The sequence below is a fragment of the Sus scrofa genome, chromosome 14 (assembly GCF_054392235.1).
Source record: "Sus scrofa isolate SSC_HxYL_T2T_F1_AM1 chromosome 14, Sscrofa_HxYL_maternal_Yorkshire_Landrace_v2.0, whole genome shotgun sequence".
NCBI classification, from domain to species: Eukaryota; Metazoa; Chordata; class Mammalia; order Artiodactyla; family Suidae; genus Sus; species Sus scrofa.
Window position 1 is genome coordinate 62,159,426 of NC_139396.1, and position 15,623 is coordinate 62,175,048.

The 15,623-nt window shown below is 50.6% G+C and overlaps 2 protein-coding genes across 10 annotated transcripts in view; one reads left to right on the forward strand and one right to left on the reverse strand.

The window, feature by feature from the left end:
- HNF1A (HNF1 homeobox A) overlaps nt 1-4,539 on the forward strand; it is a 19,492-nt gene extending 14,953 nt beyond the window's left edge. The window contains 3 exon segments of the mRNA NM_001032388.1: nt 1,658-1,779; nt 1,865-2,009; nt 3,289-4,539. Of these exon segments, the coding sequence (NP_001027560.1) occupies nt 1,658-1,779; nt 1,865-2,009; nt 3,289-3,416 (395 nt within the window). The 3' untranslated portion in view covers nt 3,417-4,539.
- Nucleotides 796-15,279, reverse strand: C14H12orf43 (chromosome 14 C12orf43 homolog). Of its 9 annotated transcripts, none has more exons than XM_084995635.1 (9): nt 15,119-15,279; nt 10,245-10,287; nt 9,964-10,062; nt 6,958-7,031; nt 6,309-6,399; nt 4,696-5,837; nt 3,929-4,157; nt 3,168-3,350; nt 796-2,706 (listed from the first exon to the last, which is right to left on the reverse strand). In XM_084995635.1, exons 1-6 carry the CDS (start codon nt 15,243-15,245, stop codon nt 5,450-5,452), a joined length of 822 nt encoding a protein of 273 aa, XP_084851761.1. In that variant the 5' UTR covers nt 15,246-15,279; the 3' UTR covers nt 796-2,706; nt 3,168-3,350; nt 3,929-4,157; nt 4,696-5,449. The 9 variants fall into 9 exon arrangements, with proteins under 9 accessions (XP_084851761.1, XP_084851757.1, XP_084851755.1 ...); XM_084995631.1 differs by having other exon boundaries at nt 3,168-3,347; nt 4,696-5,840; XM_084995629.1 differs by having other exon boundaries at nt 4,696-5,840.
- Nucleotides 15,280-15,623: the final 344 nt, after the last annotated feature.

The window sequence follows — 15,623 nt, forward strand, 5'->3', positions numbered from 1 at the left end:
TTTTTTTTTTTTTTACCAAGTTGCATGTATTTTAATGTAAACAGAGAGGAAATTTCCAAAGCCAGTAGGTATTAAAGTCTCCATACTGATACACTATATTGATCCTAAAGTAACAAAACAGTAAAAGTTTTAGGACAATGTACATTATCAACGAATGTTCAGTGAGTTGAATTTAAAGTACCACTCCTTCAATTTAGTAAGATGAAGACACTACACCATGAAAAAATATAGGTAATAAAGGGCTAAATAAAAGTAAATTTAAAAAAACCAAGGTCCGGAGTTCCCGTCGTGGCGCAGTGGTTAACGAATCCGACTAGGAACCATGAGGTTGCGGGTTCGGTCCCTGCCCTTGCTCAGTGGGTTAACGATCCGGCGTTGCCGTGAGCTGTGGTGTAGGTTGCAGACGCGGCTCGGATCCCGCGTTGCTGTGGCTCTGGCGTAGGCCGGTGGCTACAGCTCCGATTCGACCCCTCGCCTGGGAACCTCCATATGCCGTGGGAGCGGCCCAAGAAATAGCAACAACAACAACAAAAGACAAAAAAAAATAAAAATAAAAATAAAAAAAATAAAAAAACCAAGGTCAGAGCTAGGTGGGGCCCTAGGATAACTTAGGAAAGTGGTTTAAACTAGAAGCCTCATGCATGCTTGGTTTCACTCCAGCGGGAAGTACATTTGCTCTACTAGAGACCAAACTTGGGCTAAAGAGTGGAAATTTAGACAAGGAATTTATGATAGAAAAAAAAAATAAAGACATGCTATAGCACAAAAAACCAGACAACACAAAGGAAGCACCTCTTTTACCACCACTGATCTGTGAATCTCTATTTGCAATTAACCTTAACTGTATATAGGTTTACATTACATCCTTTTTAAAAAAATTACTCAGTGAATTTTATTACATTTATAGTTGTACAACGATCATCACAACCAAATTTTATAGCATTTCCTTCCCAAACCCTCAGTGCCTCCTCCCCCATCCCCCTCAAGCTGTCTCATTTGGAAACCATTGAGGTTTTTTTTTTGGGGGGAGGGCTAAGCCGATGGGATGCAGAAGTTCCTGGGCCAGGGATCAAACCTGCGCCACTGTGGGAACCAGAGCCAGAGCAGTGACAATACGGGATCATTAACCTGCTAAGCCAAAAGAGAACTCCTGGGTGGGTAGATTTTTATCCATGCGATTTGTGTTATTTTTCTGCTGGCATCTGTGTTTTTGTGGGGCTGGGGACTGACTACAGGTGAAAGGTTGGGTTACACTGTGGAGAGGGTCCTGGAGTAGAGATATGCTGTCCCCCCCACCCCCCAACAGGGGGCGCCAGCCTTTCCCTCCAAGGTCGGTGCTTAGGACAACAGCACCTGTGCCTCTTGTTCCCTTTCACACCTGGTAATTCCACGTGAAGGAGCTGGGTTTGGGTTCCTGGACTCCCCCAGACTCCTCTCCACCAGACTAGGCAAAGCAGGCCCCTGTAGTTGGGGAGCGCATCCAACTCTTCTATCTGGAGCTCCCAGACCTGGAAATGAACCCTGAGTCCCCAACTACTGTCCCACAGGGCTGCTCACCAGGCCCACACCCTACTTTCCCTGAGCCCCCACTTTGAGGCCCTCCTGGGAGGGGTGCCCAGGTGCCATGTATATACCCTCCCCTCCCCCTCCCGGCCAGCCCTCTACAGCCACAAGCCCGAGGTGGCCCAGTACACCCACACGGGCCTGCTTCCGCAGACCATGCTCATCACCGACACCACCAACCTGAGCGCCCTGGCCAGCCTCACGCCCACCAAGCAGGTAAGGCCCAGGCTTGCCCCAGCCCCTCCCCGGGCCCTGCCCCAGGGCACAACCAGGAGGGCTCAGGAGGCTGCCTTTCCACCAGGTCTTCACCTCGGATACTGAGGCCTCCAGCGAGTCTGGGCTTCACACGCCGGCATCTCAGGCCACCACCATCCACATCCCCAGCCAGGACCCTGCTGGCATCCAGCACCTGCAGCCCGCCCATAGGCTCAGTGCCAGCCCCACTGGTGAGCAACCTTTCCTTGGCCCCCTTCCCTGATGTCCCCAAAGCTGGGGAGCAAGGTATGCCCAGCAGAGGGGGGTAAATGAGAAGGGGCACCTGTGCTCCCCCAAAGTGAGCCAAGTGGGGTGTGAAACCACAGGAAATGGGTCTCACAGTAACTTCTATTAGGCTCAGCTGATGAAAAAGATAACCAGAAGAGGTAATAGCGGGTAATCATGAGGCCAGAACGGGCTTGCTGGGGGCCAGAAGTGACACAAATGGTTTAGGGTTTAGCATTTTTTAAATTCATTGCGAACATTTAAAAAACAAGAGCTGTCACAGATTTCTGGCTTCTCTTGCAAATTGAGAAGGACTCCTGTTCCCCTGTGGCAACCACAGGGTGTGGGCTCTCCAGCCCAACCCGAGTCTGCAGCCCACGATGTCACAGTGAAGAGCAGGCACTTTGGGGCCTGGGGCAGCCACTTGCTAAATGTGAGCCTCAGGGTCCTCCATCCAGCCCTGATGGCAGCAGGGACAGTCACCAAGGGCTCCATGCTTTACCTGTCAGGTGTCATTGCCTCCGTTTTACAGATGACAAAGCACTCAAGGAGGGGCTTGGCCTTGCTTCTGACAGCTACTAGGTGGTGGGGCCAGGACCTGAACCCAGGTCCAAACTCAAAGCCCATTTATTCTCTTAACCATCTGAATTAATCCCGGTTCTCCTAAGATGCAGAACCAACAGGAACATACACACATACACACACACACAAACATATACATATGTTTAAGGAATTGGCTCACAGGACCGGGGGGCAGCTGGCAAGTGTGAAAGCCACAGAGCAGGAGGCAATGCTGTGGTCTTGAGGCAGGATCCCTTCTCTGGGAAACCTCAGCTATTGTTCCTAAGGCCTTCAACTGACCAGATGAGGCCCACCCACATTATTGAGGGAAATCTTCTTTACTTAACGGCAACGGATTTGGGTGTTAACCACACCTATGAAATGCCCTCACAGCAACACTTGGATTGGTGTTGGGCTCAAGAACTGGGTACTAAAAGGAAGCCAAACTGACACACAGAAGTTCCCACTAAAATGTGCTGAGGCCACTCCCTGGGGCGCCCTGGAGCCTGGCCAGAGGTTGACAAGACCCAGGGGTAGGGGTTTGATTTTAGGGTTCCGGTTACCTGCTAAGATTCAGGAGGTAGTCAGTCCCCACTTTCCCATCCCAGGTCCCCTCAGGGATGGTGAGTGGGGAGGGGACATAATGGTCAAGGCGGGCAGCCGGCAGCTTCACTGTCCCTGCAGTGTCCTCCAGCAGCCTGGTGCTGTACCAGAGCTCCGACTCCACCAACGGTCACAGCCACCTGCTGCCATCCAACCACAGTGTCATCGAGACCTTCATCTCCACGCAGATGGCCTCATCCTCCCAGTAACCATGGCAACTGCTTCCAAGGGGCTGGGCCCTGAAGCCTACACAGCCTTTTTGAGGAGTGACGACGAGAACATCTGAGGCTACAAACTTTCACTGCCTCTGGGCTGCTGCTCTTCCCGGGAAAACTGTGCCTCAGTCCCTACCCGGTTGTTGGCTTCAGAAAGGGAGGGTTTCTGAGGTGCCCCAACCCGAAGAGGGCTGCTTCAGTGTGCAAGAGGGGATTATGGAGAGCTGGGAAGCAGAGCCTGCTCCTGGCAGGACTCTGGAGGGACTGTCCCTGATGCTGAGGGTAAACGTTGTCACTTGGAAGAGAAAGGGGCAGCCTGTGGACTTGGGGACCCCCAGCCTGGGCCTGTGGAGAGCACTGGCACCCTACTTCTCAGGATACAGGCCTGTGTGCCTAGGAGAGAGGCCACAGATCAACATGGCCCCATTCTGTCACCTATGCCCTGACTGGGCCACTCCACCCAGCCCCCCTTCCTGTTATTAACCTGCACGTGCATTTCAACCTACCTGTCCCCCCATTCAGATCAGCATTGCCTGGGTGACTACTCTGCACCAGGGCCTGGGGCGGGCAGGCCTCTCCAGCTTCCCGTGTCCTGAGCAAACTTCCTGATGCCAGCCTGGCATCTTGCCTCTACTGGAAAGCTCCCCTGAGGGCTAGACGTTGTCCTTGCTCCTGTGGGAGGCTCGTGATTCTGCACTTGGTGCCAGGTTGAGTCGTGGGGCAGCAGGCCCTTTCCTGGTTTGGGGGAGAAGATGCTGAGCTCAGAAGGCAGTAAGGCCAAAGCAGCTGGCAAAGCTGAGCCCAGAGGGGAGAAGAGAGGTGAGGCTGGTGGAGAGGCTGCCATCTGGAAGCTTGGGCCTGGCTGGTGAGGGGAGAGGGAGAGGCCCAGATGGTTCACAGCCCCCTGAAGACCTGCCTGAGGCCCTGAGGGACAAGGCAGCCATGTCGATCCAGGGCTCACTTGACCCTTCCCCAGGGCTGCTGCAGATCACAGGGCCCTCATGGACCTCCTCCACCTTGAGGAGGGGGCTGGGGAAGACTAGCGCCCCTGCAGCTTGCAGCCAGCTAAAGGCAAGCCTGCACATTTATTTAACTTTTAATAAAGCAAGTGAGGAACAGGTTGGAAACTTCTTGCTTGTCCACACATCACCCAGCTGGGGTTGGGCCTGGGGACCAAGGAGGGGTGGGGCTGGCACGTGCGCATGTGCGTGCACACACACACACACACACACACACACACACACACACACAGACACACATACACATCCCCCACCTGTTTTCCTTGCTCTGCTGAATCTCTGAGGCCAGGCAAGGAAGCCAGAATCTTAGCTTCATCTTGAACTTCCAGTACTTCTTGCAGAACACCCCTGTAGATGAATCCTGATCCCTGGGTGCCGTGGCACATCCTGAAAGTCTTGAAGCTGTTGCAGGAACCCTACTTGGGGTGTAGGCAGGACAACCCTGCCTGGGTGGTGCTTACTTCAAATGACTCATCAAGATTCAGCACTGATGGAGGGCAGCACCCAAATCACTCTGTTATGTTTTGGGTCCCTCGACAATTTATTTTTGATACTCTGGTTGGCTCAGAGACACAACTGTACATGGTGTATTCACAAATGTGGAGGAAGAAAATTCTGGAAAACTGGGGGGTGGGGGAGGAGGGAATCTCTCCTTTCTCAAGACTGGGTGACTGGAGGGAGAAGCACCAAACTCCTCCTGGGCCTTGGCACTTCGGGGACCCCCTCCCTCGTTTTCTTCAGATTGTCTCCCACAACAGGCTGAGGAGGTGGAAGCTCTGCCACCTGGCCATCAGCCTTGAAAAACTGGGGTCCTTCTCCTTCTTCCTGAGGCCACAGAACACTCTGGTACCCAGTGGGAGCAGAGAAGGGCAGGCCTTGCTCATGTTTCTCACCTTACAACCTCTTCTCGGCCCCGACCCTTGGGCAAGCCCATCATGGACAGAGTTGAGTTCTTGCACTTGGAAAGGGAGGTGGGGCTTGGGAAAGACTTGTCCCCAGGGGGCGCCGCTAGTTGGGCCCCGTGCCCACAGGCAGGACTCGGTGTACAGGCGTGGCTGCTGCACTCTTTGCTGGCGGGGATGGGGCAGCCTCGCCGGCCCTCTTTGCCTTTTTCTTCCTTTTCTTCTTTTTGGTCCCAAGTGGTACCTGGGCTCCATTGAGCTCAGCGGACTCCTTGCTCTGCTTCCCAACTGCGGCCTTGCCTGTGGTGGTGACTGTGGCAGCAGCAGCCACACTGGCACTGGCCTCCTTCTTGGCTTTCTTTTTCAACTTCCTTTTCTTCTTCTTTGCCTTCTCCTCCACGCTGACAGGGCCGTGGATGGCGGACTCCTGGAGGATGTCGGAGGCTGACACAGCCGCCTCCCGGCACCGCTGCAACTCCTCGTCACCATCCTCGCTGCTGCAAGGGGAGGACAGTCACCACAGGGCCCCAGAGCTGCCTCTCAGTGCCTCAGTCCGAAAGCGGCCAGAGAGAGAGGGTGGCAGTTAGAGAGCGCAGGCTTGGCAGTGAGGCAGACCTGGCTCCAGTGCCAGCTGTGTGACCTCATTATGTGACTTCACTTCTCTGACCCTACGCATCTTCATCTATGCAGTGGGGGTTTTACCAGAGTCCAGGCCTCACAGGGATGTCCCAGGAGTGAGATGTCTGGCACAAGATGGTGCTCACAAGCAGTAAACATCCAAAGCCAACTCCCGATGGAAATCCGCGCCCTTCGCCCTCCCTCTATTTCTCCAGCTACTTGACAGGGCTCCTTCTGGGCCCAAACCTGACTGGAGCTGGTCTGTTTATGGGGGGGATACAGGGAGGCGACTGGCCAAGAGAGAAGGCCCCAAAAAGAGGGAGCTTGAGGAGAGGGCGCCATCTCACCTGGAGCTGGAAGGCAACCGTTTCCGGCGGGGTTGGGGAGCAGCTTCCTTCTCAGAGGCTCCAGGGATGGAGGTGAAGAAAAGGCGGAAGCCTGCAACCCAAAGAGTTGGGGTCAGCATCGCCAGGGCCCCCCTACCCCCAGGCACCAAGGCTGCCCTGCCTCTGCCCTCCTTTGCTCCTGGTCCAGAGGGAACTGCTGCTGTCTAGCCACAAAGTGATGCTTCAGAGGATGAGAGGCATGCTTGCTATCTGCTGGCGCGACAGGACAGGGACACTTGAGGGGATGCCAGCTGCCAAATCAGGTTGGCAAGCCCTCAGGGGCTTCTGGAAGTCAGCAGCTGAGTCTCCTGCCTAAGGAAGCTTCCAGAGTGCCTCAGGAGTTGGGCAGGGGTCAGAGACTCCTGTGGGTGAGGCTGTGGTGTGCGGTGCTGAGGGGCTCCTGCCAAGGGGCAGAGATGAGGCCGCCTCAGGCAAGGGCCTGCACCCCTAAGGGCCCCAGCTTCCACAACAGTGCCCCCCGGGGAACAGTATCACCACTAAAGGGGCTGCAGCGGGGAAAGAAGGTAAAATGCCAAACCCGTATGTCCTAGCTCCAAACTCACAGTAGGTGCTTAATAAACGAAAGCTGTTATTAAAAATAACTGCTCACCGTCATCCTCTGGGGTGCCTCGTCGTACCTCAGCCTTTCTTGGCTCCTTCACTACTTCTGAGATGGTAATGGAGCTAAGGGAAGAGAAAACAGTTGATTTAGGATGAGATTTTGCATAACAAGAAATTTTTTGTTGTTGTTGTTGTCTTTTTGCCTTTTCTAGGGCTGCTTCCACGGCATATGGAGGTTCCCAGGCTAGGGGTCGAATTAGAGCTGTAGCCGCCGGCCTACACCAGAGCCACAGCAACTCGGGATCCGAGCCACGTCTGCGACCTACACCACAGCTCATGGCAACGCTGGGTCCTTTAACCCACTGAGCAAGGCCAGGGACTGAACCCACAACCTCAAGGTTCCTAGTCGGATTCATTAACCACTGCGCCACGACGGGAACTCCAGAAAAAAATTTTTTGAATTAAAACTTTTTAAAAATTTTTTTAATGGAAGGGACAGGGTAATGTTTAAGAGCAGAAGCAGGGAGCACACTGGCCTGATAAGAAGGCTAATGCCTATAACCGTTAACATGATGAATGGCCCCGGGCAGCACAAACTGCGCTGCTTCATCCGTTTAAATCCTACTTTATTCTAGAAAGTGCTGAAGAAGTTTTGAAGATACAGTACAATCAAATCAAATGAGGGCAATTTCAAGTAAGGAAAGAGAAAAATAATAGCAGGAAGGACAGAAAGTGCCACAACTGTGGTCAAGAAATCCTACACACTTGCTAGACAGAGGGCCCACATTTTGTTTTGAACTTCCCAGCAGCAAGCACGAAAAGGGAAATATGACCAGTCTAGAAAAAATGGTTCAGAGGTCAGCTCCTAGAGCAGGGCAGATCTTTTTTTGTTTTTTGTTTTGTTTTGGTCTTTTTGTCTTTTTAGGGCCGTACTCTCAGCATATGGAGGTTCCCAGGCTAGGGGTCGAAACGGAGCTGTAGCTGCCAGCCTACACCACAGCCACAGCAACGCCGGATCCTTAACTCACTGAGCAAGGCCAGGGATTGAACTTGCAACCTCTTGGTTCCTAGTCGGATTCGTTAACCACTGAACTATGACGGGAACTCCTTTTTTTATTTGATTTTTTTAAAAGTTTGAGGTAACTGTTGACATGTGGTGCTAAGAACTAATCCGGACAAATCCCACATACTCCTCACATGGCTTCTCCCCATGGTAACTCCATGTGTACCCAGGGGCCGTTATCATAACCAGGAAACTGACTTTGCTACAAGCCACTGACCTTTGTCAGACTTCAGACCTGGTGAAGAATCCTGATTCTGGTCCTTACTAAGAAGGGACCGCATCTCTCTGAGACTGTGCTACCCATCTGTACATTGGGAATGATGAGTCCCTGCCTCCTAGAGCTGTCACAAGGATTAAAAGAGGCAGTGGACACCAAGCCCTCAGCACAGGGCCTGGCTGCAGGCAGATGCTTAGTAAATGGCAGCTACAACAAGGATGAAGGAGGATGGAGATCAGCAACGAGCCTCATAGGAACTTCACATAAAACAAACCCTTGCTCTAGAAGCATAGGGAGAGCGGGGGTGTGGGAACTGCCAAGGCAGGGAAGCAGGGCTCTGGTGAATGCAGGCAGAGCCGTCACCATGCACCACAGGGACCAATGTTCTCAGCAACACCCTGGTGGCGAACACAGTACTTCTCCTAACTGCCCTCTAGGAGCCAGAGGCAGCCCCAAAGTCCCAGGCAGGGTGGTCTGGAGAGCGGGAGCGGAGATCATGCCGGTTAGGCTCAGACCCTGACCTGGGAATCTGACCGTCTCCAGCATAGATAACTGCAAGACCAGGTGGGCTTTGTTCACCCCAAAACCAAACAGTCACAGAGAAACTACTCTAGTGGGTTGAAATGACAGCTGGCCTTCAACATGTATAGCACATTTTGGGGCTGTGGGGTGCAGGCTGCTGAGGCCTGGCCCAACGTTCTGTCTCCAAAGAGCAGCTGGAGTGCATTTTGAGAGGTCTCACTTGTCCTTTTCCAAGACTATTTTAAGTTGAAGGACCACGGCCTGACCATCCCATCCTTAATCTTTCTTTCTTTCTTTCCATTTTTTTTTTTTTTTCCCCTGCCTTTTTGGGCTGCACACGTAATACATGGAAGATCCTGGGCTAGGGGTCCAATCAGAGCTGCATCTGCAGGCTTACACCACAGCCACAGCAATATGGGATCTGAGCCACATCTGTAACCTACACCACAGCTCACAACAACACTGGATCCTTAACCCACTGAGTAAGGCCAGGGATCAAACCCACATCTCCACGGATATTAGGTGGGACCTTAACCCGCTGAGCCACAACAGGAACTCCCCTCAATCTCCCTTTCAAAACCTGTAGGGCTCTGTCCGGTGGGCATGGGTCTGGACCGGCCAATCCTGGAACAAGGGCACCATGGCCAAATGTGTTTATAAGATGCTGGGCTAAACAAAGTTACACAGGTCTCTCTACTGCAGGACTTCTCAGAGACTTGAATACTCTATTAGGAATGGAAATCTCCCAGGGCACAGCGGGTATTTGGGGTGCAGAGTTCCTCAACCTCTTTGCCATTGGATCTGTTTCATCGAGAGCCACATGCTAGGCTCGCAGTCCTTGGTATCTACTTTAGGAATGCCGACCTGGGTCTCTACGGATCGTCTTTTCACAGTGCCTGGCATACAGAAAGTGCCCTAGAAATAGTAACCCCATTGGTCCCTGACCTCTTACTCTCAGGGCAGCAGGATAAGGCAATGGTTAAGAACAAGTACAGCCTCTGAAGTCAAACCCACTCTGCTCCTTCCTCCCTGGGACTTCAAGCCAATGTTTCCTCTCACAGAGGGGAGCTTCTGTTTCCACATCGAGAAAATAAGGACAATGACAGGACCTATGGGTAGGGTGGTTATAAAAGCAATGAGGTGAGAAATGCCATGTGCTTGAGCAGTGTGCATGCTGGGCGTCGGGCCGTGGGAGCCATTACTGTGCGATTAATCAATGAGGGCGGGAGAAGGGAACACAGGCTTCTGGTTACCTGTCCAGCAGAGCTCCCAGTTTCTTGGCTACATGGGCTCGGAATTCGGGGGTGGTCTGAAGCTCATTGCCGTCCTGTTCATGCTCATCCACCTTGTGCCTACAACACACACGAGGAAAGAGCCTCACTTCCCGCCAGCTCAGAAGCTGCCCCCGGAGGACGGGGATGACGTGTGTCTTGTTCATCCAGACATCCCAAGGTTTAATCTAGCCTCTGCCATGCAGCAGGGAGGCAACATCAAAGAAAGAAAGGATGAAACTTGAACCCCAAATGCACAGTACCTGAGGCTGGGCTGGGTGGTTGGCAACTGAGTATTTGCAGCACCTGTGGAAATAACGAACACTGAGGCATTTATAAAGGAAATGACAATAACATCTGCTATGTGCCGGGCACTATTTTATGTGATTCAGATGTATAACTCATTGAATCAATGCCATGGGGTGGGGGTGGGGTGCAGTGTTATCACTATTATCCTCATTCTGCAGAAGAGGAAACTGAGGCAAGGAGATGTAAAATAGCCAGAGATAAACAGCTAATAAATGACAGAGATGGGAGGAGCACACAGGCTCCAAGGCCCCCTCTTAACCACCATGCTAAACAAGCAAGTCTAAGTGTAATTTGACTCCAGCATCTATTCGGTGCCTACTACGTGCCTGGCTGTGTGCTAAGTGGAGGAGAGAGAAAAAGAAGTTATGGGGATCACATTTTTCTGACCAAGACACTGGGATGCCTAGCCTGGCGGTCATTCACTCAACCAAATACTAAAGGTCCAATGTGACCCAGGTGGTGTTCTAGTTGCCAGACAACTTGGATGAAGATCCCAGCCCCATGGAGCTGACATTCTAGTTGGTGGAAAGTCCTGATACAAAATTAGATAAGTATAGGAGAAAAAAACCCACAAAGCAGGGGAGGAAGGTGAGGAATGCTAGGTTAGAGATCATTTTGTAAAGGTGGGCAGGGAGCGCGTCCATGATAAGTGACCTCTGCGCAGAGATCTGAGAGGTGAGGGGGTGAGTCTCATGGATCTCTACGGCAGAGTCCTTCTGGTGGAGGGAAGGGCACCTGCAAAGGCAGAGGTCTGTCTGACGTGTTTTAGAACCAGCAAGGAGGCCAGTGTAGCTGGAGCCCAGTAAGCTGTGGGAACAGCAGAAATGGGGAGTTCGTCGGGGCCAGGCCACGTGATGACCTGGGCCTTGAGCAGGATGAGAGGAAACTGGAGGGCTGTGCACAGGGGAGGGACACACACAGACTTAGGGATTTACAGACTCTCGCTGGCTGCTGCGTGGAGACAGACCGTGGTGGGGCCAGGGCCGAAGCAGACTGCTGCGGTAACTGGGATGGTGTGAAGGGGCAGGGCTCTGGTTATGCAGATTGTCAGGATGGGTCAAAAAGATTTTGTAGATGGATGAGATGCATGGTGTGGGAGGTGAGTGAAAGACGGCTCTGAACTTTTTTGTTTGAATAATGGGACCAAATGTGCTTGGGTCTTTAGGGAGCCAACTGAGCCAAATGGATACGTGGAAGCTCTGGACCCAATGCAGGGCCACAGTGTATTAACCACCTCCACAGGAAACAGGTGACGCTGCACAGAATGCCAAGTGCCCTATGCTCCTGCTGGGGAACATGGAAACCTGGGATGGATAGTCTTTAAAGATCTAGTCCTTCTTCCTAAGCAACCACAAGGAAAATGACCTCTTCTGTAGTGACTGCAGAGCGATAGAGGTGAGGTTCTGTCATGGACCAGAAGCAGCATCAGGCTCCAGACCCCAATGACAGAGTTCACGTGAGCACTGGCTTGTCCACTGACAAGCAGTGTGAACTTGGGTGAGTCGTTTTACCTCCCCAAGCCTTTGCTTTTCCTGATCTATAAAAATGGGGATAAGACTACGGATTTTTCACAGCGAGCATGAGGACATAACGAAGTTTCACATTGTTTTGGACCCCTTTTGGCAAGTCCAACTCCTCCTTGGATTTGTAAGCTACTGGAGTACGTGGTTTGCCTCTTTTTATCTTCTTATCTCAGGTCTTGGCGTAGTGCCTGGGTGTGAAATAGATGTTGCAGAAAGGAATCAAAAGTGGATGCTGCCCTAAAATTCAAGTGGCTTGAAAGTCTGGACAACCAGTTCCTCATCACTGGATTTAAGAGCTCTATCCAGAGGTTACATTAACATAATAGTGACCTACATTTCCACATAGTCATGGACCAAAGGGTGGGAGTTTTGCCCACAGTGGGCACGTATCTGTGGCAGGGAGTGGTATAATAGCAGCTAGTAGCATGAGTTTGGGGTCAAAGAGACCTGGGATTTATGCCTGGTTTTGCCACTTACAAGCTACAATCCTGGCCAAGTTATTTCACCTGACCATCAGCTTTCTCATCTGTAAAATGGGGCTAATAATTTCCTCTTTGTGGAATTACAGGGAGGGCTCAACTCATGGTGGTTGTTATTATTGGAATTGCCCAAGAATGTATATATATGTGTCTAGTATCTTGCCTGTCACATAGTAGGTGCTCAATAAAAAGCAGTGCTCATTATTAGTAGCTACAACTACTTTGATCAGGAGAAGATTTACAACATAACAACAAAGAGTTGTGAAGCTGATGATACCTTCGATGTCACTTCTTACATGTCTATTTCTTTACATGATGGTCAAAAGCTTATTTGTGTTTGGGACTCGGAACAACCCAACTGCATTTTAAAGACAAGGAAGCTGTGGCTCCCAAAAGCTATGATACTTGTTCAGGGACTGCATCAGAGCTGGTGCTTAAAATCAGGTCCTCCTTCCACTACCACACGGGAACCCATTCTGTCAAGGCAGAAGCAACTGGACTGGGAGGCTGGCTGGAGTCTCAACTTCTCACTCATTACAGGTGCCTTCTGGGCAAGTTCATTCATTTAAGAACTATTTTCCTGAGCACTGTGTAGGCCCTGGGGAATACCGTGGTGAAGGGATCCCAGCCCTTGCAAAGTCCACATCATGTAACCTCTCACTCAATAAATATTTGTAGAGCAAGTATGGGCCAGAGTTGACTCTAAGTGCTGGGGACTCAGGGTTGAAAGGAAAAAAGATAAGAGGCAACTGTAGAAGAAAGGAAAGCATTATATATGAAGGGAATCCCACAAAGTATGACGATGATGGAGAAAAGGTATGTAACCCTGCTTTCCCAAAGAGACGGTATCTCAGCTGTATTAAAGGATGAGTGGGGATCAGACGGTCCATGAAGGAGGAGGGGGAAAGCAATCCATGAAGAGAGACTAACTACATAATTACTGCTCTTATTGGGTCTTTTGTTGTTGTTGTTGTTATTTCCCCAATACAATTTTTTTTCCTACTGTACAGCATGGTGACCCAGTTACACATACATGCACACATTCTTTTTTCTCACATTATCATGCTCCATCATAAGTGACTTTACTGGGTCTTTAATATGCGTCAAGCACTGCAGGTGCATCATCTCAGTTACTTCGCAAACTTATGGGGTGGGCACTACCATCATTCCCACTTTACAGATGAGGAAATTGAGGTAAAGTGAGATTTAAATACCTTGCCCAAATTCTAACTGCCAGTGAGTGACAGAGATGGAAGGACATTTCTCTATATAAAAAAGGAAAACTGCAGGAGTTCCCATCATGGCTCAGTGGTTAAGGAATCCAACTAGGAACCATGACGTTGTGGGTTCGATCCCTGGCTTTGTTCAGTGGGTTAAGGATCCGGCATTGCCGTGAGCTGTGGTGTAGGTTGTAGACGTGGCTCGGATCCTGCATTGCTGTGGCTGTGGCTGTGGAGGTGGCTACAGGTCTGATTAGACCCCCTAGCCTGGGAACCTCCATATGCCAGGGTACGGCTCTAGAAAAAAAAGACAAAAAAAAAAAAAAAGAAAAGAAAAGAAAAAAAAGAAAAGAAAGAAAGAAAGAAAAGAAAATGAAAACCTCAGAGTAGTTACGGTGCCCAGAGATGAGTCTGGAGCCTACCCACAGGAAGTGTGCAGTGTGGCAGGAAGGTAAGAAGGGACAGGTAGGCAGGAAAAGGATTACCAAAGGGCCTGTAAGTCCTTTAAAAAAAAAAAACCAAAAAAAAAAAAAAAAAAAAAAAAAAACAGGGATTCTTAACCTTGCTTTGCCATGGTCTGCTCTGGCAGTCTGGTAAAGCCTGGATCCCTTCTCAGAGCAATAGTTTAGATGCAAAAAAATATAACACATAGGATTACAAAGAAGACCAGTGATATGAACTTCACTTATTGTTAATAGAAAAACACCAAGTTTGTGTTATTGTTAATATATATACTTCTTCATTAATGCATTAAATAAGATCTACTAATGGGTATACAAATTACCATAATTTTATTTTATTTTATTGGCCAGGCCTGCAGCATGTGGAAATTCCCAGGCCAAGAACTGAACCTGTGTCACAGAAGCGACCCAAGCCGCTGCAACAATTCCAGATCCTTGTGCCCACTGCGCCAATAAGAGAACTAAGAAATTACAGAGATGCGTGTAAATGATTTTTTTCAACATTTTATTGTGAATAAAATATTTTGATATATCTGCAAAGGCTGAAACGAGATATGAAAACCTGTAGCTTTTGTAAGTAACAGGTATTGCCAAAACTACTGTGGCTTGTTGTTCACATGCATGATGAAAACAGATGCTAAATTTCAGAGATTAATAAGAGTATAAATGAAATATTTTTCCCTTTCAGATTCACTGACCCTCTGAATTCTGACCATAATTTGGGTACCCTTATGTTAAAAGGCGTTGGATTTATTCCCAGGGCACTAGGAAGTCAGGATCAGAGATACATGTTGGGTACAGTTCGCTGGCAGCCCCAGGGTATGAGAATGTGTTGGTAGCGGGAAAAGACTGAATGTGAGAAGGGGATTGTTGCAGTCATCTGGGAGAGGGAGAGGGCTGCCCAGTGCGTCACAGTTAGGACGGACCCCAAGGAAGCAGAGTCAAGAGACATCCTGGTGCCTTGGTTTCCCTGAATGGGATAATGGAACGATTCTCCCTGCTGTACTTGTCCGCGCTTTAAATCTGAACCCCTGACCCCAGAGACTTCTCAGGGAAAGAAGTCGAGTCCCTCCTCACCATCCATTCTCTCAGGCCGCAGAAGATCCTATGCCCTTCGGCCAGATTCCCCGAATATAGTCCCCTACCGGCTTTTGGCTTCTCCAGGCCTCTCGGGCGCTGCTCCAAACCCCAGGCCGGCATTGCCGCCTCTCGGCACCGCTCCAGCTCCTCTGCATCGCTGCTACTGCTGCTACTACTCTCCAAGTAGCTCATGGAACCACTGGGCGCCGCCACCTTGAGTCACCGCAAAGGATTGTGGGGAGCGCCTCCTGGAGCGATCCTTCTCCATGACCCCACAAAGAGCGAAGGGGAGCGCAGGGCATTGTGGGTATTGTAGTTCTCAAACTTACGTCGCCGTTGGCCTTGTACTATCCTAAGGTTTTCCTCAAACGTGAGAGCTGGAAGTGCCTGAGAAATCAACTAATGCATCCTTTTCTTTTGTCTTTTTGCTATTTCTTGGGCCGCTCCGGCGGCATATGGAGGTTCCCAGGCTAGGGGTCTAATCGGAGCTGTGGCCGCCAGCCTACACCAGAGCCACAGCAACGCAGGATCCGAGCCCCATCTGCAACCTACACCACAGCTCACGGCAAC